General features: G+C 52.0%; 8 protein-coding genes across 8 annotated transcripts; 4 read left to right on the forward strand and 4 right to left on the reverse strand.

The window, feature by feature from the left end:
• Positions 1–923: 923 nt before the first annotated feature.
• Positions 924–1,965, forward strand: NEUTE1DRAFT_81891 (uncharacterized protein; the record flags this gene model as incomplete). Its single annotated transcript, XM_009852663.1, has 2 exons — positions 924–1,061; positions 1,156–1,965. 2 exons carry the CDS (start codon positions 924–926, stop codon positions 1,963–1,965), a joined length of 948 nt encoding a protein of 315 aa, XP_009850965.1.
• A 1,080-nt stretch (positions 1,966–3,045) lies between these two features.
• Positions 3,046–5,954, reverse strand: NEUTE1DRAFT_100773 (uncharacterized protein; the record flags this gene model as incomplete). The annotated part of the gene is made up of 2 exons (XM_009852664.1): positions 3,046–5,712; positions 5,823–5,954. The coding sequence occupies 2 exons, from the start codon at positions 5,952–5,954 to the stop codon at positions 3,046–3,048; spliced, it is 2,799 nt and encodes a 932-aa protein (XP_009850966.1).
• A 195-nt stretch (positions 5,955–6,149) lies between these two features.
• On the forward strand, positions 6,150–6,353 carry NEUTE1DRAFT_116976 (uncharacterized protein; the record flags this gene model as incomplete). Its single annotated transcript, XM_009852665.1, has 1 exon — positions 6,150–6,353. The coding sequence occupies one exon, from the start codon at positions 6,178–6,180 to the stop codon at positions 6,343–6,345; it is 168 nt and encodes a 55-aa protein (XP_009850967.1).
• A 6,860-nt stretch (positions 6,354–13,213) lies between these two features.
• Positions 13,214–13,475, reverse strand: NEUTE1DRAFT_43249 (uncharacterized protein; the record flags this gene model as incomplete). Its single annotated transcript, XM_009852046.1, has 2 exons — positions 13,214–13,351; positions 13,425–13,475. The coding sequence occupies 2 exons, from the start codon at positions 13,473–13,475 to the stop codon at positions 13,214–13,216; spliced, it is 189 nt and encodes a 62-aa protein (XP_009850348.1).
• A 716-nt stretch (positions 13,476–14,191) lies between these two features.
• On the forward strand, positions 14,192–14,368 carry NEUTE1DRAFT_41475 (uncharacterized protein; the record flags this gene model as incomplete). The annotated part of the gene is made up of 1 exon (XM_009851956.1): positions 14,192–14,368. One exon carries the CDS (start codon positions 14,192–14,194, stop codon positions 14,366–14,368), a length of 177 nt encoding a protein of 58 aa, XP_009850258.1.
• Positions 14,369–15,107: 739 nt separating this feature from the next.
• On the reverse strand, positions 15,108–17,335 carry NEUTE1DRAFT_81897 (uncharacterized protein; the record flags this gene model as incomplete). The annotated part of the gene is made up of 2 exons (XM_009852666.1): positions 15,108–16,772; positions 16,835–17,335. 2 exons carry the CDS (start codon positions 17,333–17,335, stop codon positions 15,282–15,284), a joined length of 1,992 nt encoding a protein of 663 aa, XP_009850968.1.
• Positions 17,336–18,473: 1,138 nt separating this feature from the next.
• Positions 18,474–20,275, forward strand: NEUTE1DRAFT_116977 (ornithine aminotransferase; the record flags this gene model as incomplete). Its single annotated transcript, XM_009852667.1, has 3 exons — positions 18,474–19,056; positions 19,117–19,818; positions 19,874–20,275. 3 exons carry the CDS (start codon positions 18,538–18,540, stop codon positions 20,009–20,011), a joined length of 1,359 nt encoding a protein of 452 aa, XP_009850969.1.
• Positions 20,276–20,842: 567 nt separating this feature from the next.
• Positions 20,843–22,755, reverse strand: NEUTE1DRAFT_146393 (uncharacterized protein; the record flags this gene model as incomplete). Its single annotated transcript, XM_009852668.1, has 2 exons — positions 20,843–22,552; positions 22,636–22,755. The coding sequence occupies 2 exons, from the start codon at positions 22,652–22,654 to the stop codon at positions 21,033–21,035; spliced, it is 1,539 nt and encodes a 512-aa protein (XP_009850970.1).
• Positions 22,756–24,492: the final 1,737 nt, after the last annotated feature.

Below are 24,492 nucleotides of genomic sequence, written 5' to 3' on the forward strand. Positions count from 1 at the left end.
TTGAGTCTTCGATGTGGTTCACGATGTGTCAATCAATTGCAGCGACACGGCTCAAGAGTGTTAGCATGTAGATAACAGATCCATATGAGAGTCGAAGTTCACGGACGAGACCGAAAGATCGGACGACGTTCGTCTCTACACCACGACATTGCCGCGATGAAACGTTGAGGCTCAACTTTTGGCAATTGAGGAATGAGGAGTAAGCAGCCAAACGGAGGGATGTCTCACTTTCGGCAACTCATTCCGACCTCACCTCACGTTCTCCCCCACGACAAGACGGGCGTGGGGGTTAAAAGATGGTCGTCATTCGGAAAACAGGGGGTCGCAAAATTGTTGATGTTCTGCAAAAGGAAGTTTCCTGATCGCCATGATGCCTTTTCCTGACATCGAAGTTTACCTACGTTAGATATCTTGGCAGCGAGATCCCTGTGAATCGGAAACCGAGAAAATGGGCACCTCGATCAACACAAAAGCCATTCATCTTTTGGTCTTGGTCAACCATCGCCCCGTTCTCCCCACGATCCAAATCCACTCTCCACCACCCACGCTGCGTCGGCCGCCCTTGGCGCTTTCAATCGGCACGAACTTACACTAGTGTAAAAAAAACTGGAGATCCCGCCTCCTCCCGGAAGGCCACCAACTCCGAAAGCGGAGCGAAGATCAATGGATCATGATGTCAAACAACCGACGATTCAGAACTCTCGCGCCTTCGCCATTAACTTGAAAAGAAACACGCACCGCCATTCCGGAGAGCGGTCGGTGAAAGCTCGCGCATGTTGGATTAGTAAACATCAATATCTGTATATATACAAATCGGTTATCGTCTTGGTCTGAATAAAAAAGGCTTCTTGTTGTCCCCGTCTTGTTGATATCGATCCATTGACATAATCAAATCACCTCGTTCAATCATCACAATTGACAAAATGGCAGTAATCAACCAAGCAGCAGCCAAGCTCCGCGCCCAACTCTTCGAGTCGGATGATCTCATCGTCTGTCCCGGCGTTCAAGATGGTCTCTCCGCGAGGGTTTGTCTTCAGCAGGGTTTCAAGAATCTGTACATGGTAAGTTCGACAAGTTCCCATCGCATGCAATTAGCACCAACTTGTATCTATTCCCCCTAAGCCCTGACTAACAAAACAACTTCTTAACTCCCAGACCGGCGCCGGAACCGCCATCTCCCTCCTAGGCATGCCCGACCTTGGCCTTACCACCGCCGACGACATGGTCCGCCAAGCGTCCATGCTCTCCTCCCTCGACCGCTCCGTGCCCCTAATTGCCGACATCGACACCGGCTTCGGCGGGCCCGTCATGGTTGCCCGGACCGTCGAGCGCTACATCTTGGGTGGTGTAGCCGGCCTCCACCTCGAAGACCAAGTAACCACCAAGCGGTGCGGTCACTTGGGAGGCAAAGAGATGGTGGACGTGGCGACCTTTGTCGCGCGCATCCGTGCGGCCCGCGAAGCGAGGGAGAGACTGGGAAGTGATTTGGTGATCATCGCCCGCACCGACGCGCTTCAGTCCATGGGGTTCGATGAAGCCCTAACTCGCCTCAAGGCCGCCGTGGAAGCCGGCGCGGACGCCGTGTTCTTGGAAGGCGTCAAGGATCGGGAACAGATGGCCAAGTTCACAAAGGCCATGGCCCCAACCCCGTGCTTGATCAATCTCGTTCCTGGAGGACTGACGCCCTTGGTGAACGCCAAAGAAGCGAAGGAGTTGGGGTACAGAATCGCCATCTGGCCGTGCTTTGCCATGACGCATGCGTACTTGGCTTACCAGAAGGCAGCGAAGGAGTTGCTGGAGACGGGGGCGGTGACGGCTGGCTTTACCGAAAAGCAAAAGGGCGAAGGGGAGAGTGCGGAGCAGGTTCCCGGTGGGATTAGAGAGCTTTTTGAGCTTTGCGGGTTGAGTGAGTGCGTGGAGTTCGATAAGAAGATGGGTGGGCAGACGTTTTCGAAGGGGGTTTAAGTTGAGGTTAGTTTACGCGCTGGCGAGATGAGGCATGGAGAAAAGAGTGACTTCAAAATAGTTTAATGATATACCCAAAGTCCTGTGGCAACAATAACACAGTCATAAGATCATGAATAGGCAACGAACGTGAACAGACATGTTTTCCGTGGCTAGCCACAGACGAAATGACAATATATAATATGGGCAGGCTGAAAGACCATGATCTGATCAAAATGTGGGAACAGGGAGGCGTGGAGATATAAATTGTATGTTTATTGTCTCATCCAAATGACAGGCACTGAGCCTGATATCTGCCCGTAACCACGAACTGCATGAACTTGCTAGTAACAACCGAAACCTGACATCAAAGGATCCTAGAAGAAAAGAAAAAAAAAAGATATTAGAACACACTGAAAGTAAAAAAAAGTAAAAAGAAGCCGCTAACATAACACTCCGAAAAACACTGTCTTGACAACAATCTGGTAGTAGAAATCCCCCCCGAAAATGTATTCCTTCCTCAAACGCCTCTGTTAATGTAAACCGTCCGAAGGTAACTTCAAGTTCTTCCACTGAAGCTCTGCCAAGCGCCCAAGCTTGGTATTGCCTTCGACAATGGAGAGATACGCCCGAGCCTCTGGCGCCAGCGCAATGTGTACTGTCAAACCAGACCATCTCCTGAGAGCTAGTACATGGTGGACAACAAGAAAAAGATGAACAAATAAGCGCAAACCCTAACTCCTGGTATGATATGTAGCACGATAACAAGAAGATAAGTAGATGAAAATAACAAAGATGAGAGTGAAGTGGAGAGAGGCCAAAAAGGCGCGATCCAAGTATAGTAGCAGCCGTGGGGCATATGAGCTTTGTAATGCTGATATCTTCGCTTTTGGATCTGTGTCGTTCATTCGTAAGGTAACGCATAGTTTTGCTAAGCAGGGACGCTCCGGGATGTCATTTCTCCACTGCGCCGACGCATGAGATTCTGTTGCTTCTGCTCTTCTTGTTGCTGTGCTTTCGAAGCTGATTCAATCAGACGTAACTTCTTCCTGAGGACCGTAAGTCGGTTGTTGACCATATTGATCACTATGATGATCCATGTTAGTAAAGGCTAGCTTTGTTTTGTACGAGCACGGAAGTTGGCTCACCATTTTGGACGACTTGCTTGTCCTCGTTATTCATCTCGTCTGATAACTCGTTGGCGCCAGTCTTCTCCTCCTTTGATGCGCCAGAAACCTTTCGTTTTGGAAGGTGGTCGTCATCCTGATCCAGAACAGCTTCCAACATACGAATCGCTGTGATGTAAGAAATCTCACATCCAGGGAGATCCTCGTTGGCAATCTCATTGATGGCAGCAGCACGACTCATCTCGATGGCGCGATCGTACATCAGCCTCTCTGCACTGATACCCTCGCTCAAGAATACGCCGACAGTGCTGAGACTGTTCAAAGCGGTCGAGTCGTTCGCATGGTTGTTTGGATGACTGGGATGATCTTCAGGTAGTCGCTTTTGTGCCTCGGCCAGCTTGAGTCGAACAATCTCGGCTTTCTCCAAGACTTCATTGAAGCGTGAACGGATCCATTGGACAGCGCCGTTGATCCTGAGAGCCAGGGCCTCCGAGTTTGCTGAATCCCGTGCTGCCGAAGTGATACTATTGGTCGACTCAACCTTGTTCTTCCGTGACCACCAGAGACTGGCGATATCCATCGACTTGGCCAGAAGAGAGAGCGCCTTGACATACAGAACCAGCGCCTCTTCGGATAACGAGACGATAGCTTCGGCTGTAAGCCCATCCTCCTCCGCCGATTTTTCAATGGGCGCACCGCCAAGACCATGGTCCATCGAGGGAGCGAGCGGGACAAGCTGCTTGTACTTGACTTCGGCAAATCCGTACACGACATCGCTCCGTGTTGCGTGATCCTCTATGCACTGGGCCACACGGGAGTCTTCGTCCACGGGGGTGCCTTGCTTCCCATCTGAAATCAAGCCGGTGGGGGTATTAGGGGCTGGATACGTCGGGAATGGGTTGTACATCGGAACAGGAGATGGGCCTTTGCTTAGTAGGTGGGGGGCGTATTTGAATCCGAATAACCGCAAGCTTGCATCCTGAATAGCCTTGGATATCACTGAAGTCGCCTTGCTGGGACTCGTGCCAAGTGCCTTGTCGTAGGACCCTTGACGGCTATGACCCTGGGCCAACTGAAGTGCTCTGGAAGGTGGGCTCGGAACTGCGCCACTCGTCGAGGTGGGCGAGCCTTGTTGAGTTGCGCGTCTAACAATTTGCGCTGACTTTGGGGACTGTGGCTGTTGCGGATACATTGATATTTGGTCCGCAAGTGCGTTCACTTCGAGATGCTTCTTGTCCACCAACACATAGTCGCGCTCAAACGCGATATCCTGGGCTGCCCTCTCCTCCTCTGTCATGGGTTTGGTGCCCATACCTCTGGGTTTTGTCCTTGTGACATCATTTGGAGGAGGGTTTGCTTCTCGGACAGGAGCCCTGAGTGAGGCATTTGATGAGCGATGTCGTCGGTCTACATACGAAGATGGACGGGTTGGAGCAGACGTTGATGGTTGAACTTGCGGGCGCTTAATCCCTAGCCCATCAGCAGCTTCCTTTCGAGGAGAATAGCTGAGGCGATCTTCTCTCGGTGGTATCTGGAAGTAGTTTGGTTTACTGATCTCGACGGGCTCGTTAGGGGTCGCTAAAGGCGACGATCGGCGAGGTTTTGGTGAAGAGGGACCAGCCGTCTGAGGAGCACCCTCGCGGTCTGCCAGGTCCTTCCTGAGAGATTGCTTTCGCGAGGGTACGAGCGAGTCTTCCGCCCGACTAACAGGCCTTTCCTCCTTCAAGGACCGGCGACGTGGTGGCTTGGGAATGTCGTCTTCCACAAGTCCTGGAATAGGTTCTGTGACAACAGGATGGTTAAATAGATCTTCAAAGCTTATTCTCTCCACCGGGTTCTTCTTCAAGAGAGCGCGGATGAGGCCTTTCATCTCTTGGCTAACCACACTCTCCCTTGTGAACTTGATCACATCGCCCGATGATTCGATTTTCCTCAAAAGTTCCACATGATTGCTGGCTTTGAACGGCGGCCTTCCGGTTACCATTTCGTACAATACCGTGCCCACGGACCACAAATCGGCCTTCGCATCGTACTTCTCATATCGCAAAATTTCTGGAGCCATGTAAAGAGGAGAGCCGCAGAGTGTCTCGGCGAGGGATGTCGACGGCAGCACACGGGCGAAACCAAAATCGGCAAGCTTCAGCATCGGGGCCGAGGCTAGGCCGGCAGCAGGCGTAAAGGAGTCATAGCTGCCGCTCATGATGTGTTTTGCCGTCTTGTTGTTCGCCATCATCTGAGGAGAGGGAAGCAGAAGAAGATTCTGGGGCTTGACGTCTCGATGAACGAAATCCCCAGCGCGCAAAAACTGTAATGCGCTCGCCAACTGTTTCAGAAAGTGGCGAGTCACCACCTCATTCAGGCCGGCGTTCGGATAGACGGGGTATTTTCGCGCAAGGTCGTGCGTATAGGGGTTTGTTATGAGCTTGTCTCGCTTCTTGATGAACAGAGACAAGTCACCGAGCTCGCAATACTCCATGATCAGATTGATATGGGTAGAGGATTCAACGCAGTCATGGAGCGCGACGATATGAGGGTGTCGGAGGGTCTTGAGAATTTGGATCTCCCCGTACAGGTTTTCCTTCAGCTTCTTATTTAGACGGGCAAGCTCAACGGATTTGACAGCAACCAATGCGCCAGTGACCTGTAGGCACGATATGTCAGCAAGCAGCCCAGATCACGGTACGGATGTGAGGTCAAGGCCGTATGGGATGCTGAAAGATCGATCAGGGTGAGGCTGCAGAGTACACTAACCTTATGTCGGCCTAGATAAACCTTTGCAAAGCTTCCTTTTCCTATCTCTTGGTCAATGACAAAGGATCCAATGGCATCGTAGCTCTGCTTCGTCCTCCTCGAAGACGAGGAAGCAGACGTTCGGTCCGCCATGGCTTCCTGGTGTATGTGTTGATGACGGGAAGTCAGTGTAAAGGTAGGTAGCCCAAGGGACTAAACTATTCGGAAGACGTCAACCTCGAGTCTGGCAGGCATGTATACGCCAAATGGTGTGGTACTATCGATCCGGGGTTCAGGTGGTTAGGATGATGAAGACGAGCTCTAGGCAGAAGCAGAGAAGTTTGTATTAATAAGGCCGACAGCGTTCGGTTATGCAATGATGCAGGTGGAGATAATAGGTCGAGGATGTGTCGAAGCCAAAGATGAAACGGCAAATGCGTGGTCGAGGGAAGAGGTTCGAGTACGAAGTACCTTGATGGTTCTTCGAATCTGTTATGCGCCAGGCTTGGGTGGGGATGGCAGATGGACAGCCAAGCGACGATGAGACTGGGTTGAACGAAGAGAGAGTATACGGTGGTATGGGATGGAAGAGGAGGTGCGAAGGGGGGTCGAGCTCAGTACAATCGTTTCAAAGTCTGGAGGAGTCGGAAAGGACGGGATGCCTAGGTGAGCCCGAACGGGTGGCTGATGGAACCGTCGATGCGAAAAAGAGCGGAAGAACGGCAGAACGAACAGGCAGTCGAGCAGCTGAAGTTGATGGAGGAAACGACGGACGGATGAAGGCTCAGGACACAGTAGAATAGGGTCCAAGCTCCGACACCGACACTGTTGTACCTGGACGTCTGCTATCAGTACGGAAGCGTGGTTATTGACAGCTGCTCTTCCTCCACCGCGGCAGACTGACGTCCTACGTCAAGGTCAATGACTCAGACCCGATCGGCCGCAGGCTGGCCTCGTCCGTATCAATCAGTTCGACAACGGCGAGGGTTGCGGTTGGGTTATATCTAGTTGTGCGATTGATATGTATAGGAGGGCGGATTTGTACTAGGTAGCGTCTATGAGAAACGGGTCGAGAGAGCAGTAGGATGACGCGATGGTCGGACCGACATACGGCAGTTGATGCGGAAGCGGCGAAAGTTGGTATGGTGTCGGGTGTATGGATGTGGTATATGGCGATAGATGTTCAAGACGCGATGGATCCCGTCGATGGCGATCGGAACCTGAGGGTGCGAGACCGGAGACAGCGGAGAGGGAGACCGGAGCTGTGACCTTGACTCGGAGGATGGAGAGATGAACGGGCGATATTGGGGGGGGAGAGAGAGAGACGCAAAGGTGGTTCGGTAAAGCCGGCCGAGGGAGGCAATTCTGAAGGGCCCAAGGGCGGTGCTAGTAGGAGATGTTGCGGACGATGAGTGGATGGGGACCTGACGCAACGGGGGGGGAATGGGTGTGGTCCTGTCGTGGGAGTGTCTGGGTGGTCGGTTGGCCGTGGTCGACGGTCGCGGTGATGGGTGATGCGGATCGAGGGACGCCGCAGGAAGGAGTGGGTGGACTGTTGGATGGACAGCGATAAGTGATAGCGCACCAGTACCTCTAAGTGAGGTACCGTATCGGGTACCCAGGCGGTACCGACGTAACAGACACAAGACTGGGGGCGGACGAGCTGTAGATACGTCAACTTAGGTACCTATTTGTGCCCGGAGCGGAGCACGGGAAAGAGTCGTTGCCCGCAGTTCTTTGGTTTATTTGGCAGACTATAAATCGTGATATGCGTGATTCCCAAAGGGGCGAAGACAAAAGACGTTATCTTCAGTCTCGATTTGAAAAGACTGGAGGAAGTTGAGATTAATGGCAGTGAGTGAATGACGAGAGGAGACGGCAAAAGAGGGACGGGAACCTCGATGGGCAGGGCAGCATCAGCCAGATCCAGGTGGCAGCAGAGGGGGGCAGCGTCCCAAGCGACTTGCGAGTGACTACACCTGGAGCTCGTGATGATGTGCAAGGGGACTGGTCCGTGCAGGTGCATTGGAGTCATGATGCCTCGACATGGTCTGCACCAGTCAATGTAGCTCGTGGGTACCCTGCGGTAGCATTCAAGGCCGTCTGCCCAGCTCTTCCGCCTTTCCAGAAGGAGTCAGGTGGGCCCGGGGTACGCAGACGGTACGAGGGCCCTGTTACGCTGCGAGTGGAGTTGCACGTTGCCGGCCCGCCATTGGCCCCAACTCCCGACGCTACCTAGTGTAAAACGGCCTGTCCTTCTGTGGTGATAAGGCACTTGCAGCTTGATAACATCACCGCTTGGAGTGACACTGGACCTCGCTGCGAAGCCTTGAGGCGGGTTTGCTTCTCCACGGATAGGCAGCCTGGAAATCTTGAAAATGATTGGAACCTGTTGTCCGAACACGTTGGAAGGAAGCTCGTAATTAGGTTATAAAGCTGGGTGGGTTCTTCGTTGTCGGTTATGGGATCTCTTAACGGTCAGTCTCCATGTCGAAACGCGTCATGTTGTTGTTGTTCCTGTCATTTACCGCTTGTCTTGCGCCTTTGCGGGCACCGAACCGGACACGAGGCAAAATCACGTAGCGTACTGGCACAAAGTCGCAATTGATGGGCATGTTTAGTCTCGAGCATCAACCCGTCGCTAATATCATCCTGTCTCCATTTCAAGTACGTACAAGGTAATAGCCCGGCTGCCCGGTAGTAGTGTTCCCAAGAGTCATCAGCAAGGACCCTCGATTCAAGACGGGACTTCGGTTGCTTCTAGACGAGACGGGGCTTGGAATTACTCATTTATTCATTGTTCCAAACAATGACAATATCACCAAACTCTAATCATCTTTGACGACACAGGCACTCCAAAAACAATCAACCACACATTCATCCATGGCCACTGTGCGCGTTGTATACACTACTAAGAGTAATAATGACTAGCCAACCGGAACCCAGAATCTCAGGCAGCAGTCCCGCCTGGTTGATCCACAGGCTGCATCAGAATGCGGGCGTGAGCGACTTGCATGAAGCGATCCCAGCCATTGACCTTCTCCCCTCGCAGCCATGGAACATCACCACTCGAGGTCAAGACAGACTAGCAAAGCTAATTCACGCCAGTCGAGACAATCAATATTCGAGTTCTCTTATCACTCCTTTTTCAAAAGAGTCAAGACAGTGTTCATTCATTACAGGCTTATCAATCAGCGCCTCTTCAGTCGGATTATTTCCACAAGAGTCTGTCACAAGATGTGGCGAGTCTCCCTCCAGGTTGCACAAAAAGCAAAGCACCCAAGCAGCAATCCAATGAATAAGCTTTGGGGCTCATGGTACTCTCAAACCAGGATTCCGCGGGCGATAACAACCTCGCTGGCTTGGTAGTTAGCAGAGCACGCTCTTCCCCAAAATAGCTGTGCGCTTTTCTGTTGGCGCACCAGGCTGATCTTGCTCATTCTCGGCGGTCCGGATCGCCAGTTCCAACCAAACATCAAACTGCCAACTCTGCGCAGTAGGCATCCGCAGCGAGGTTCGCTAGACACTGGGGAGTTTTCACTCCTCTTGCCTGGTCGTAGCGATCGAGATTTATCACACAAACTCCTCCTTGCAGCACACAATTCTCCAGGGCGTCGGCGGCCGTGTTGACCCTGTCGACCTTGTGCCTGTTGGCTTGGCTGGACACAACGGGGCACACATCCTACACCAACGACACAAGCACAGGAAGAACCCCAGCCGCCTGTATGTAGGTGGACGTACTCGACGCCTGTGGGGTGCGAGTGAGGCTGTCGTGATGCTGGCCAATCTCCAAGCTCAAAATGGAGCTCGGTTTGATTGCTTTCTCTCTTTGAGACGTGAAGACGTTCACCCACCACCTCCATTATGCAAGGTAACGCATCCAGCACCCCTTATCTGCGGATTCGATAGCGCCGACCAATCAACATGGGCGGTGCAAACGAAAGAGTTGAAACAGGATAGAGACTGGCTGGCCATTGATCTTTTTCGATATCACTTGTGGTTGCGATTTCTCTCTGACCAAACACAACCTAAGAAGGCCCAACACGTCGTCGACACCTCGACTAACGGGCGAGCGTCCCTTTTTTTATTGCGTCTACGGCGCTACGCTACGCTACACAGGAGGTTCACGGGTACGTCGGTTATACCTTAGTAGTCTTGATAAGAAACATCATTACCCCGGACTCGACTTGTCAAGTTTGAAAATCTGACTGACCCTAGACAGATTGGCATGGAGAACGAAAGAGGGCTAAACACAATGGCGCCCAAACAAGCACAAACTCCGAACGAGATGACATTGACAAGCGGATTTCCCCAGATCTCCCTCCCCACGCGCTAAACCCTGTATGTTTGATGTTATTGGCAACCAAACAGGCACTCCAAATACACTACTTTCCCGGCCGCCATTATTAAACACCCATGATTAGCAAGGTCTTTCTTGGCCCATAACATGCGCGGCCTCTATTACTTGGCCCTTTTTTTTCTCTTTCTTTCTTTTCGATATCATCACTTTTAATGCGAACGCGCGGTTCCTGTTCTGCCTTGCGATAAGCGTCTGCATGTACGTTTCTGGCCCACTCGGTTCGAACCCAACTGCACGCCATCTAGCGCAACAATACCTCTCGCAACTTTTTTTTTTTTTGTTCGGACCTTTTGATACTGATTCGGGTTGGAAGCATTGGGTTACTTGGAGAAATGACGAAATGGACGAATAGGACAACGTTTATGGAGGGAATGAGGGGAAGGAAAGGGGAAACTTTGGGTTCTGGAGCGTAGAGGTACACTAGGGACCCTACATGGAGTTGCTTGGTGTATGTAACCACCCACTCTGTTTGGCTGCAGACAACCCGACCCGCCTCGTCCTCATGTGCACTCCTCCACAGTTTTGCCTTGTGTAGCAGCCTGCCAGCAAGCAGCCGGCCATCTTTGTTGTGACGAACGGGAAAGGCAGATTCACTGTTTCCTTCCCGTCGTCCCCTTTTTGTGTTCGTTGGATGTTCGTTGTGAGTTCCATCACCGTCATCATCGTCAACAAAAACCAACCACTAAGAGACATTCAAACACAAGCGTACGGAACGGAACCCTTATCGCCTCTTCCAATTACCTTTCTTCAACCACACGAGTTCATCAATCTTCGTCGTTTCTACTCTCTTTGTACGGTAGATGGTCAATGTCAGTTCAAACACAAAACCCACGGAATCTCGCAACAACAGCCCGATTCGTGAACCCTGAAATTGGCTGTCCCACGAGAATTTGTGCTCCAAGACACCCTTAAACTTGTTACGGCACCGACCATGCCCCGGGCCCATGACTCTTCTCGGATGCGGATGCGAGTTCTAGAAAAGCCGCTACCCGCGACGCCGCCGCCCACCCGCACACCCTTCATTCAGCCCAGCCACTTTTACCACTCACTGCATAGTTAGAAAGCGGTGAGAGAACTTTACAACCACACGTCAAACGGCCGTGTGGGACGGGAAGCAAGGTGAGAGATCCCAGCTTCAAGGCGTGTGGTGAGGTGAGTGAGTGGGTGCCGAACAGGTTCACTTGTACTGTCATGCATCGTCGGGCACCTCAGTAGGTACATATGGTGGTGCATGACGTTACTGTATGATTTATGCTTATCGGGTTATGTACAATCCAGTACTGGTTTGTTTGTTCCTTAGTTCAGTTCTTCGGTTTAACAGGGGAGATCTAGAGCTCTTACTATAGGCCTGCAAAGAGAGAAACTGGCCGCCGTTTGAAGCGTCAGGGATAATACATAGGTAGCCAGGGTTGAAAACGCGCCAGAAGCCTTCTTATCCTGCTCTCCGTCTTCACCCATAGCCTTCAAAGACTGAACGATATGAGACAGCAGTCCCCTACGGCACGGTCCGCTCGAAAGTCGAATGCTTTTCCGTTTTAGTATTCCGAGTGTGGAAATAGGCATTTTGTTGTACCAAACCAACAAACAAACCAGGTCTGGACTGTATGCAATTCATTCATTTCACGGTCTCGTCCTTGGCTTCGGGAGTCCGAAGATCGGTTTGCCGATCCACATGCTATGAGATCTCGGGAATGAATGACGCGAGTGATGGCGCAAGAGGTACTTACTCTGAGTCGGTAAGCCGGATGAGGCGGTCTTAAGGTACGGTCCATTGTACATCTACACCTAACATGACTACATACTATGGTGAGATGGGTAAGTTTAACCCGTGGATCAGGTCGTCGAACACACAGTGCTCACGAAGCTTTGGCTATGGTGGTCCGTGCAAGATACCTGACAAGGGGGTTTTACTTTTGCTCGCAACCGCAGTATAGTACAGTCAAGTGGTGCAACTGACATCACGATGTGCCAGGGACACTGACAATGTAAGTACCTCTATGAGCTTACTATATTCAAGGGCTTCAGGGCCCTGTCAAGGCGTCATCTACATTTGCTGGGACGAACGAGAATTTCTGGTGCTCGCTCTTTCCCACTTGCTCGCCGTCGCTCTTTCTTGTATGCCCTCCGAACATGAATGAGTCTGGGGAAGGAGCGACGTGAGGGCTCTATCATTTAGGGATGAGCCAGTCTTGCAGTGCTCCAATAAGGGGGGTCTGCCTGTGCTAAGCAAGGTGAATACCTAAGACATGGCCAATTTTAGAATGGGTCGGTCACACTCGGGCCTGGCAAAACCACACACAACTATTGGGCCATCGCCGTTCCATGTCTGGTTCTGTTGCAAGACACTCCGCGGTCGGAGGGCTTGTTCCCGTGGCAACATCAAATCATTTGTTTCGAGGTTTTCTAGATCACTTTACGAGTGGATCTCATCCATATCAAAAAAACAAACATTGCGTTTTGGAACCTATGGTAGAAGTTCAGACAGACGCACACCCGTAGTCTAACAAAGAAGTCGCGCACAGGTACAATTGAACGAAGTAAATCTCCATCGGCATTTTTCTCCCAAACGAACAAGGGCAATCAACAAAGACCCGGCAGCACAACAGACAAGGGTCATGCTCCATGGACACTCGACAAAGACGAGCCGCTTTGAACAGACAGAATGGAAGGAACTCTTGCGAGATAGCTCCAAGGCGTTGAGCCTTATGGTCAATATGGTATCGACGACGATCATGCTGGATGGTGAACATCAACATATAAAGACTCAGGTATCTCGGCTTTTGCTTGGCTTCGTTGTGGGGCACCACCTGATTGCCGTCTGATGCCCCTTGGTGTTGTGGTTCGAGGTCAAGTCTGATATCAAGTTTCTTGTAGAGAGTACCGTATACAGAGAAGGAGCGATGGAGAGCAAGTGAACCACGAACGAAGCAGTCGAACCGCTCGGTCGCCCCTACTTCACCTGGAATACCCGATTCGGGTTCTAGGCTCACCTGTCTTGTTTCTTGCCATCGAATGCAGACAGACAATGGATGGAACCAGTTCATGCGCAGCTTCAATTTAGTTGGATACATTTGTCCTCCACCATATCTGTGGACATCCCGAAGACCATCAAGCAACCATCCTTCACCCGTCCGAGTTGACTGAAGCTCGACAATTCCAACTCCTGGAGACGACAATGTCCCCGGCGGACCTGTGACCGACCGGATGAACCCATAGTAAGAGGGGGGAGACAATATCAAGGTCGATCAACAGTCTGGTCTCACCTTAGAATTGTCCTCTGCCTTTATGTATCGCTTAACCCTCGACTTCGCCATTTTTATATTTAGAGTATGGTCTCTGTACAAGGCGTCACGCGGTGATCAGGGGCCGACAAGTTCATTGTTGTGCCACGGTAACTCATAAAGAAACTCGCCGAGTCCCATGGTCAGTCAGGGGTGAGTTTGTTCAAAGCCTTGCCTGGTGTGCCGTCCTGATTCTTTGAACCTGCCCCTTGCCAAGTGACTCCCTCATTCCCAACTAGTGGTATGTCCATGTCTATTTGCTTGCCCGTGATCATTCAAACGAAGGGAATGTCTTTGGAGCTACCTTGTAATCGGCAACATCCTGCTATAACCAAACTACACCCTTTTGTCCTCCCTTCAAGAAGTGGCCAAAGTAGATCACCCGACCCGACTATTCAGCCACTCGAGGCGTCACGCATTCTTGGTTATTCATCACTTCTTTGGGAGATATAAAGACACTTTGGCACTTCCTCCCATCCGTGTCTCTTGGTCCCTGTTTCTGTTGCTCTAGCAAGTTTCTCCATCAACTCTGTACACTCCCTAGACCCATCTGTCACCTAACCAGAACTCTTCCGACTTGACTCTTCTTTACTATCTGTCTACTGTCTTTTCGAAACACTCTCAACATATACGCCGCAAACAACAAGCAACTATAGGAACGAACTAAGAAGGAAAACCAGAAACTCGTCAAACCACCTATTCAGCATTTCGAATTTGAATAAGCGTCGGATGAGAACTCGACCTCGACGATGAGGTTCACAGTCAACAACAACGCCCTACTTGTGGCCGTTAGCATCATCACAAGCATCACAGGAACAGGAAGGGTATCAGCCCACCCAACCGACGATAAACTCGTCCAAAGCATGGTGGCGAGCCACATCCTAGAAGGGAGACTTAACACGAAGAGTCAATGTGGTTATTTGTAAGTGGTTTTTTTTCATTTCGTCGTTCCCCGCCTCTCAACTCTTTGCGCTTCTTCATCATCATCTTCGAACATAACATCCCGCTCTCTCTCTCTTCCCCTTCCCACAACTCCCTTCTCTTCTCCTTTCCTCTTGTTCACCCAATCCCAACCACCCATCAATTAACTAACCCCATTAATTTTTTCCCCCCCTCCAACAGCGCCGACCCCCACAACTGCGTTCCCGCTATCTGCCGCTGTCAAGACGACCGCTACTATGCGCTCAACCGGGACAACCTAAAGGCTGGTAAGCACGGGTGCGACCCGCCCTGGGACAGGTACCCTGGGGGCCCTTGTACGCTGAAGGTGTCTTGCTGCCCGGTGCCAACAAAGTGGGGGAATTACGATGATAATCCTGTTTTGACGTGAGGATGAAAAGAGATGAAAAAACAAGAAAAGGAACTGAAATAGAGATAATGGGGAAAAGAGGGATGGTTGTTGGATATAGAGTGTGGAGATGGCATATTGGCGATGAGGGGATATAAAAGGGAAGGAAACATGACGGGATGGGCATGAGGAGAATGAGATTGACGGAAAAGGCGAATGAGGCTGAGGCAAGGAAAAGAACGCGAAGGGAAGAGAGGATGAAGAGTGGGAAGAGATACCGCATTGTGAGAAGGGCCGAGGACTGAGAGGAGAGAGGCGTGGGCCGGCCTTAAGCTGGTTATTTGCCTTTTGGATATCCTCGGTTGTTCCTCAAGTTCGCTGTACATATTTGTTTGGATTTTGCTGCTTTCTATTCGCTGCTATATTACATTTCTTCTTATTCTTTTGCGCCAGGCCTATCCTCGGCGCATAGTATTACCAGTTTTCGTCCTATTTAGAGCACTTCTCACACAGCCATCTTGCTCTCTCCAAAACCTAGCCGCCAGACCTACTCAAAACACACTCCTCTTTTGTTCTGCAACAACCTCATCATAAACCCCCGTATCCCAAACGACCAACTTCCCCCTCCTCCTCCAATCCTCATTAAATGCACCATTCCACCCCTCCCACACCTTGTTCAGTTCAACCCCCATCTCCTTCCCCTTTTTGTCTTCCTCAAAGAACTTCTTCAGCGACTCCTCAATCCCTTCAAACCCGACGATATACCTCGGAATCTCCTCCCCCTGTGCACCACCGCCACTAGTGAGACCATCACCACCCCACATCTCCTCCCTCAAGAACTCCACACCATACAACCCATCCTCTTCTTCAGACTTCTTATAAAACCGATCAGCCTCATCCATGTAATCCCTCCTCTCCTCACTCCCGGGCTGCGTATGCAGCGGCGGCTCGCAAGTCAAAGCCCTGGCGCGCAGGGCCGGGTAGGCGAGGTGCGAGCGCCAGGGGGTGGAGTGGCAGGGGGTGAGGAAGAGGGCAAAGAGTTCTTGTTTTTGTAACAAAGAAGAGTCGAGGGAGAGCGAGTCCGGGTGGATGCGCTCGAACTCGGTGCGGAGAAAGGTTATGACGGAGAGCGCGGCGGGTTGATGGAAGAGGGAGAGGTAGATGGCGAGGAGGAGGTTGAGGGAGAGGAGGTTGGCGAGGGAGATTTTGTGGCGGAGGGTTACGGGGCCTGTCGTCGTTGGTGAAGAGGGAGCGGCGGCGTTGCCTTTGGTTTGAGTTGTGGTTGCTGCTGTTGCTGATGTTGCTGGGATGGTGAAGAATTTGAAGACATAGGGAGCGGCTAGGATGTGAAGGATGGGGAGAAGAGGGTAGATGAAGCGGACTTCCTTGTGGGAGATGATGGAAAGAGTCCCGACCATGGACAAAACGGCAAAGGAAAGCGTCTTGAGGATGTTAGACTGGAGGACGGTAAGGGTTTGGGAAGATGATGTTGCCTTGTATAAACCAACGAGCGCAAAGGGGAGGAAGGTGGTTGTGAGTAGAGGGATACCCTGAGAAAGGTAGTAGTGCCATGGCATGTGGCCGTAGAAGACGGCGAGGGACTGAGAGATGTTGAAGTACAGCCATTTGTAGGGCGGGAAGGTCCAATAGCCAAAGTAAAGGCGGTCCGAGATTAGTGATACGGCAAGGACTGCACTACCACAGACGATGATCTCCTTGACTAGAACAAGCAATGTCGATCTGTTGATAGGAGACTCTCCATCAAGTGTCAACCGTGTGACGGTGAGGGTGAGGACTCCGAGCCAGATGAGCAAATTGGTTGGGCGTAGCAAGACGGCAACGGCAGCAAGAATGAGTGAGACTCGGAGGCTGCCCAGGTTGTCCTTGACCTGTAGAGGCTCCTGTTTGTTGGATTTGGCATCCTGAACAAGATCCCAGGGCCAGTAGTAGAGGGCGGCAATGGTCAGAGTAGTCTCCAAGGAGTTCGAGAAAGTCCTTGTGGAGCAATACCATTGCCATGGGTTGAGAACTGTCATCCACAGCTAGAGGCAAAAGTCAAAGGGTTGTCCAAGACATACAATGCATACATGGGCTTGTGACTTACAGCAGTCCATGGGACATTGCTCTCATCGCCAAAGATGGAGGTGGCCAGTTGCCAAGTATAAAAGTCACACAAGGCGGCAAAGACAGACTGAACAAGCTTGGGCAAGGCTTCGAGAACAAACATCTCGAAAGCAGGAGGAAAGAGCGCGGACAGGATCCAGTGGGCAGCCTTGTATGCCAGACCAAAAATGGCCGGATGGAGAGAGGAGCGAAGCTGATGTTGCCATTCCCAGGTCAACCAGGCCCCGCTCTGGTCTCCAAAGGCCATGCTCCATGCTGGTTCGAGAGCCTGGAAGTACTCGTCTGGCTGAAAGAAGGTGCGGAGAATAAGCGCATTGATGAAGCGAAAGACGAAGAGCAAGGTGAGGACGTCGTAAACCTGTGCAGAGACAACATGCCGATGAGGTCTTGTTACTGGCGTTGATGTTTTTGGTGTCTTTACATCTCCAGTGTTAGCTCTCCCAGCCTCGGTGGGCTTGGAGATGGCCGGTTCATCAGGCATGTTTTGACCTGGGAGTGTTGGTCGTGATGCCCGTGGGTGATGTTGAGGTCGACAGGAAGGTACTTTTGTCATGTAGTTAATTGTTAAGGCACGTTTCAGGGGGGGGGGGGGGGGGGTTCAGCCAAAGAGATCCATCCTCATCTTGGCAGTTGGTGATCTGGCATACGCCAGCTGACAGATCTCTCTCCCAATCTCCCTGACAGCCCCCGCGCTTTGATGGAAGGAATGGGGAATCGAAGAGCTACCAGCCCTATCACGCAGCACGGTAATCAGCGCAGCCATGATTGGTTAGCGTCACGGATCGGAGCCCCTCCGTGACAGCACCGATGACGGCGGGGGGGAACCTTGCAGACTGGAGCCGTTCTTCCGTTACTGAGGCTCCGTCTCCCCGTTAAATTTATTTTGTGTTACATACGTACTCATATAGTACACTAGTGGAATCGGCAGTTATAGTATCAAGTTATGTTAGTGCAGTTATACACTACGTCCATAGTCTGTCTACACACTGAGAAATCCTCTCTCGTGGACAGGGATCTTCGAGGAACTCAAGTCAGCAGGAACATGAAGCTCAGGCATATCCCGCATCATCGGCATCCCGTGCTGAGGGCGGCTTCCTTCGGCTTCGATGCGTCCGGCAGCGGCGGCGGCTGCTGTCCACGCGGAGGGTTGGCGGATGTCATGTTCTGCACCCTTCCCTTGTCTTTGCAAAGCGGTGATGCGGACGTTTATCACTTAGAGGTCTAGTGCAGGACGTTTATCACTTAGGGGTCTAGTGCATGCCGCACCCTACCCACGCAGGCCACGCCCACCTCCGTCTCGGACGCAATGAATGGTGGCAAACCATCCGACCAGTGTTGGTGTTACCCATTGTCCACGTTTGCATTACCAGATAGGTACTACCATAGCAAGGTTCCTCGTTGATCCTCGTTGCCTCAGATCTCGCCTTTGTCAGTCGCTCCTTGTTTCGAGTCCAACTTTTCTCAGTACCGCTTCAATTCTTGTCAGCTTTTTTCCATTTCCCGAGTCATTCTCTTCTGTTTCCATCTTAGGTATATCAAGGCCAGACAATTCCAAATTGCTTCCACTTGAATTCTCTGTTCCCAAGTCTTCCTTCATCCTACCTCTGTCAGTCAGTCAGCCAGACTGCCCATCGTTACCTTTACTTTACCACCTCTACAGACACCACCAAAACCACAACCATCATGGCGCCACTCGCTGATACTGCTTCGAACGGCGGTTCTACCCTCTCGCTCGACCACCTCATCACCGGCTCGGACAAGTACCACGCTGCCGCGACCAACGTTGCCATCGCCGCCGAGAACGAGTATGCCGCCCACAACTACCACCCGCTCCCCGTTGTCTTTGCCAAGGCTCAGGGCGTTCATGTGTGGGATCCCGAGGGCAAGCACTACCTTGACTTCCTTTCTGCCTACAGCGCCGTGAACCAGGGCCATTGCCATCCAGAGCTAGTCAAGGCCCTCACGGAACAGGCTTCGCGCCTCACCCTGAGCTCCCGCGCCTTCCATAACGATGTCTTCCCCGTCTGGGCCGCAAAGGTTCGCTCCGTCTTCGGATACGACATGGTGTTGCCCATGAACACCGGCGCCGAGGCGGTCGAGACAGCCATCAAGATTGCGAGAAAGTGGGCGTACAAGGTCAAGGGCGTGCCACATGACAAGGCCCTGGTGTTCAGCGCTGCTGACAACTTCCACGGACGGACGGTAAGTTGTGTCTTAAGCGCCAAGCTGTTCACCCCGATATTCTAACTAAAACTCTTGCAGATGACAGCCATCTCCCTCTCCGTCGATCCCGAGTCGCGTGATAACTATGGCCCTTACGTACCCCAGATCGGCGCCGTTTCCCCTTCGACTGGCAAGACCATCCGCTACAACAACATTGCCGATCTAGAAGAAGTACTAGAGGCGCATGGAAAGGAGACCGCTGCCTTCATCGTGGAACCCATCCAGGGCGAGGCCGGTGTTGTTGTTCCCGACGAGGACTACCTCCAGAAGGTTTCCGCGCTTTGCAAGAAGCACAACGTTCTCTTTATCTGCGACGAGATCCAGACCGGTATTGCCCGCACGGGTCGTATGCTCTGCTCCGACTGGGCCAATATTAAGCCTGATATCATCACCCTGGGCAAGGCCATCTCGGGCGGCATGTACCCCGTCAGCGCTGTTTTGGCTGACAAGGAGGTCATGCTCGTCGTTGAGCCTGGTACTCACGGCTCCACATACGGCGGTAACCCGCTTGGATGTGCGGTATCGCTCCGTGCGCTGGAGCTTGTAGAAGAGGAGGGCCTGGTAGAGAAGGCCGAGAAGCTGGGTCAGATCTTCCGGGAAGGAGTGGAGGCGTTCAAGTCTCCCATTGTTAAGCTCGTTCGCGGTAAGGGACTGTTGAATGCCGTGGTTATTGATGAGTCTGCGGCCGCTGGGCGGACAGCCTGGGATTTGTGCATTTTGTTGAAGGAGAAGGGTGTCCTCGTGAGTAATGTCCGTTCCTCCCGTTGCTGATGATAGTGCTAACCACAAATTCCAGGCAAAACCCACACACGGCAACATCATCCGCTTCGCTCCTCCGCTAGTCATCACCGAGGAGGAGCTACGGGGTGCTATCAAGACCTTCGGAGAGGCCCTGCAGGAGCTCCCAACTGTCACGAAGTCCGAGGGACATTAGTTAATGTTTGAGGAGGATGGAGCGGCGTGTTGCGTTTTCACTCGGCATGCACTGCATTTGTTGTAACCCGGGCGCAACTGGTTTTTCTTCAATGTTCGGATACCCAGGGACTTGCGGATATCAGACTGATTATTGGGAATATCTCTATCATCCTGACCCTTGACGTCAGCGGGTAATGGGAAAAGTTTATATACCACCATGTAACACAGTTAATCACCGGAAGGAACCACCCATGAATCAAACAATACCAAGTGTGTTCACCCTACCTTACACCTTACACTTCCACAAGTCATACAAAACACAACACTCGCGTAGCTAGGCAACTTCGGAGACTCGGCGACCGTCTAACCATACATCGGGTTTTTATGGAATCCTTCTGGAACACCGTGAAGGCCTTTGCATAAGCTCCAAAAGTGAAAAGGAGCTCGGGACGTCGGGCCTGTCAGGCAGTGAACGTGTCACACCCGCTACCAGCGGGCACCTCCGTCTTGCCTACTGAGTTGCTGTTGGCTTCTGGTCTCGTCACTTCCAGACACAGAGCACTGTACAATTGAAACCTGACATAAACGTCATACATCGGACAAAATCGATAGGTGATACCCTTATATCACGAGGCTTGTCTTGTCTTTCGAGGGTTGATATTTCGCTGGGACCGATAGACGGAATTACCTGTTTTCCGTAGAGTTATCTTATTGCTTATCTTGTATAGATTGGAAAAACGGCCACTAATCAAGAATTGGATAATGGGAATAGAACGCTCGACGGAGGATAATAAAAAGTCAGCGTTTAATAGTGCCACATACATACAAGGGATGCAGTAGATCCTCAGTGTCTGTACGTATGAGCCTTGGTATATTCTCCTAACAAAACAAGTCATCGTGGCTTTGAAAGCAAACATTTTCTTCCTAAACATCCCATGGTATCATTTCATAAAAATAAAAAATAATAAAAAAAACCCTCTGTTCGCTCTTCGCTTCCCTCATATGATCATCATCATGCACATCATCCCATCCAGGCACAATCAAAGCATATACCTAAACTCGGGATTCAGATCTCCCAGATCCGCCTTCTCCTCCTCCGTCAACCCTCCATCCCCTTGCATCTTAGCTCTCCTCTTATTCTCCATCGTCACACTAATCGCATACAACAGACACGCCAGCGCTGACAAGCACGTGAAAGAGACACAAATCGCATACCCCATGCGATAGTGATTCTTGGCATCGCTCGCCACAAAGCTGTAGGTCGCAATGATACCGCCAATGTTGCCAAACGCAATCTGCCACGCCGTGCCGATGGCCTTGCGGTGGTGCCCGCCCAAGTTCATGTTGAACCAGCACACAATGATGGGCATCGCACTGTAAGCGCCCATGGCGACGAGAAAGAGGCCGCCGTACTGCACGTTGACGTGTGCTGGGTCGTGCACGGTCATGAGGATGGCGAAACCGGCGATGGCGACGGCGATTCCCAAGATGGCGAACATGAAGCGGTGGCGGAGATAGTCGGAAGCGACGGCGGTGACCATGGCGAACCCAAAGGCGGCGGCCCAGGGCGGGACGGAATGGAGCTGCGTCTGGATGGCCGAGTACTTGTAGGAGCCGATGATGGTCGGGGAGAAGTACGCGTACGAATAGGCGGGGACGATCAGGCCGAGGTACATGATGCCGCCGAGCCAGATGCGGTGGTCGGTCAAAGCCTTGCCGACGTCCCGCAGAGTGATCTTGCGCTCGGCTGCCGAGTGCCCGTGGTCCGCTTGCAGCATGGCCTGGACGTACTCGCGCTCGGCGGGCTTGAGGAAGCGCGCTTCCTCGGGGAAGGCGGGGAAGGTGAAGAAAAAGAGAACGCCCGCTAGGAAAGTGACGCAACCCTCCACGATGAAAATCCAGCGCCAGCCGCGGTAGCCTTGTAAGCGGTCCATCTTGCCAATGGCGGAGGCCAGCAGGCCGCCAAAGGCGCCCGCCAGAGAGGTGGAGGAGAAGAAGAGCGAGTACCGCTTTTGCGCATCGGCGCGCTTGTACCACGAGGCGAGGAGGAAGAAGCAACCGGGGAACATGGAGCACTCGAACACGCCGAGGAAGAAACGGGTGGCTAGTAGACCGCCGTAGTTCTGCACCAGACCCTGGAAGATGGAGACGAGACCGAAGCCGACGCAGCAGATGGACAGCCAGACGCGAGGCGAGAACTTCTTCATCAGGATGTTGCCGGGGATTTCGAGGATGATGTAGGGGACGAAGAAGATGGTTAGGGCCGTGTTGTATTCGACTTTCTCCAGCCCCAAGTCGGCCTCGAGTCCAAAGGAGCGGGCGTTGCCGATGTTGACTCGGTCCAAAAAGGCGAGCAGGTACAGGAAAATGATAAAGGGGATGATGTGTCGGTCGATCTTGCGCACAATGGCCGCCTCGGTGGTGCCCTCGGGCGGCGAGAGAGCAGTTGCGGTCGTGGGGGAGTTCGGACCAACGTCGTAGGAGATGCGGCCGGCCTCGGCGCCCTTGTCGGAGCTGCTGAACCCCGAAGGGTCATGATGGGTCTTCTCCTCGAGGGAGACTGTGAAATCATGTTAGAATGTGACGTGTGTGTGTGAGGTAACGTGAAATAACGTGAAGGAAAAGGGTAAGGATTCAACTTACGATCCTTGATATCGGACATAATTCTTGTCTTACAGCTTCTGGTTCCCGAGCAACATCCACCTAGAACTATGAGAACGGTAAAGGTGAGGGAGGGAAAGGAGGAGGGGAGGGGAGGGAAAGAAGTGTCGTTTATAGGAAGCTGAAGAAGGGGGAGGAGATCTGCGAACGATCGGCCATGCAACGGGGATTCGAGGTTTAAGTACTTGGGTACGGGTCGGACGCGGTTGTCAACATGTATCCAAGACGCACTGCGGACAGACACGGCGGAGGCCGACCGGTCGGGGTCGGTGCAATGCATCAGTGCAGATATGATGGTTGCATCTGGCATGGTACATACATGAGTACATGACTGACCAAGGATCTCTGGCGTCAATCCCCTTCTTTCAAAGTGTTCCATTTCACACGGTCTTCTCGATGGCTCACGTATAATTGGATGAGTGTGACACAACGAACGGACACACTTGGGTGCGCCGGTGGATGGCCGATGGTGACCTGGATCGACGGTGTCGCCTCCACCATTGACCATTGGGAACTCTACCCTAGCCTTTCCCAATCTGTTGTCATTGTTGCATCCACGGTCCGTCCAGTCCACTTGTTTAGACTTTGGGCCCCATCCAGGGGTCCCGACCCCCGACGGACAACTTTCCAGACTGAGGCAAGCTCGGTGTTCGGGAGAGCGTTCCCGGAGGACGGGATTGGAGACGAGGAAAAGGGAAAGGCGGGGTGACTGATGGTATACCTACGATCACTTTTCTTTTGTCGCCTTTGTCACTTTTTGATGTTGTCTCCCCTGGAGCTAACCACCACGACCACCATGACTAAATTCCAGCCTCTCGGCGACTTTTGTGTGTTCAGCCCAATCGAGTTGATGGGGAAGAAAAGCCACTAGAAACGATCCGGACAACTGGAGAAGATGAAGTGTTCGAAAGAGCCGCGGTCGATCTTCTTCTTTCACCTGAATGTTCAAATTATGTATCGGCCTTTGAAGCAATGAACTTGCTCATCTGACCTTTTCTTCAAATGATATTGTCATCCATCGCCCCTCCTCCCCCCCTTCATCACACTTTTGTTCGGTAGATATGCGTCCTCATCTTTCTTCTCCTCCTCATTTCTTATTGCCTGTCGAATGTCTTGTTACTCCTATGCACGTGTACGCAGGTAGTACAGGAAGAAAGGAAGACGCACGCAACCATTCCAACTCCATTCTATCCTTCCATTTCATCAGCTTGCTTCCACGGGAAACTCTTGTGAAACCAAGACATATACACACACACACACAACGAGACGAACGGTAGGCGTCACGCCATTCCCGTTTGACTGTCGCCTGTCGCCTGTCGTTTCTGTTCTACAAGTTTCGCAAGTAAAATCCCGTCTTGTACTCACTTTCTTTCTTTAGAAAAAAGTGTCCCTTCATGTCTCGTCTTCTCGGGGCCGATTCCTCTTTTTGGGGGGGAGTCGGGTTTCTTCCTCCTCCTTTAGGCCCACCACTTACATACAAGTCTGTACATAATATGCAAGCGATTTCGCTTTTACAATAACACAACCCTGGACAGTAAGCTAAAGCTGTTTGACTCGCTCCATGCGTCTTGGCGTACATTTGCTACTATACCGTGTTAGGTAGGTCGATCCCTTGAAGCCTCGGCCCTATCGCGAATGTGGTGACATTTTTCGACAGAAGGAATCGGCATTTGGGATCGTTTATGTCATGGCAACGGAGCCGCAATGTAAGCGTGTGTCGTGTTTAGGTTTGGTAGCGGAGGCGGTGGAGAAAGTGATGATGGACGACGAGGGCGGCCGGGCTGAATGGATGGAGACGGTGACGGTGACGGGGCCGGTACCTTTTGAGCCTCTTGCGGT

Source organism: Neurospora tetrasperma (genome assembly GCF_000213175.1).
Source record: "Neurospora tetrasperma FGSC 2508 unplaced genomic scaffold NEUTE1scaffold_3, whole genome shotgun sequence".
NCBI classification, from domain to species: domain Eukaryota; kingdom Fungi; phylum Ascomycota; class Sordariomycetes; order Sordariales; family Sordariaceae; genus Neurospora; species Neurospora tetrasperma.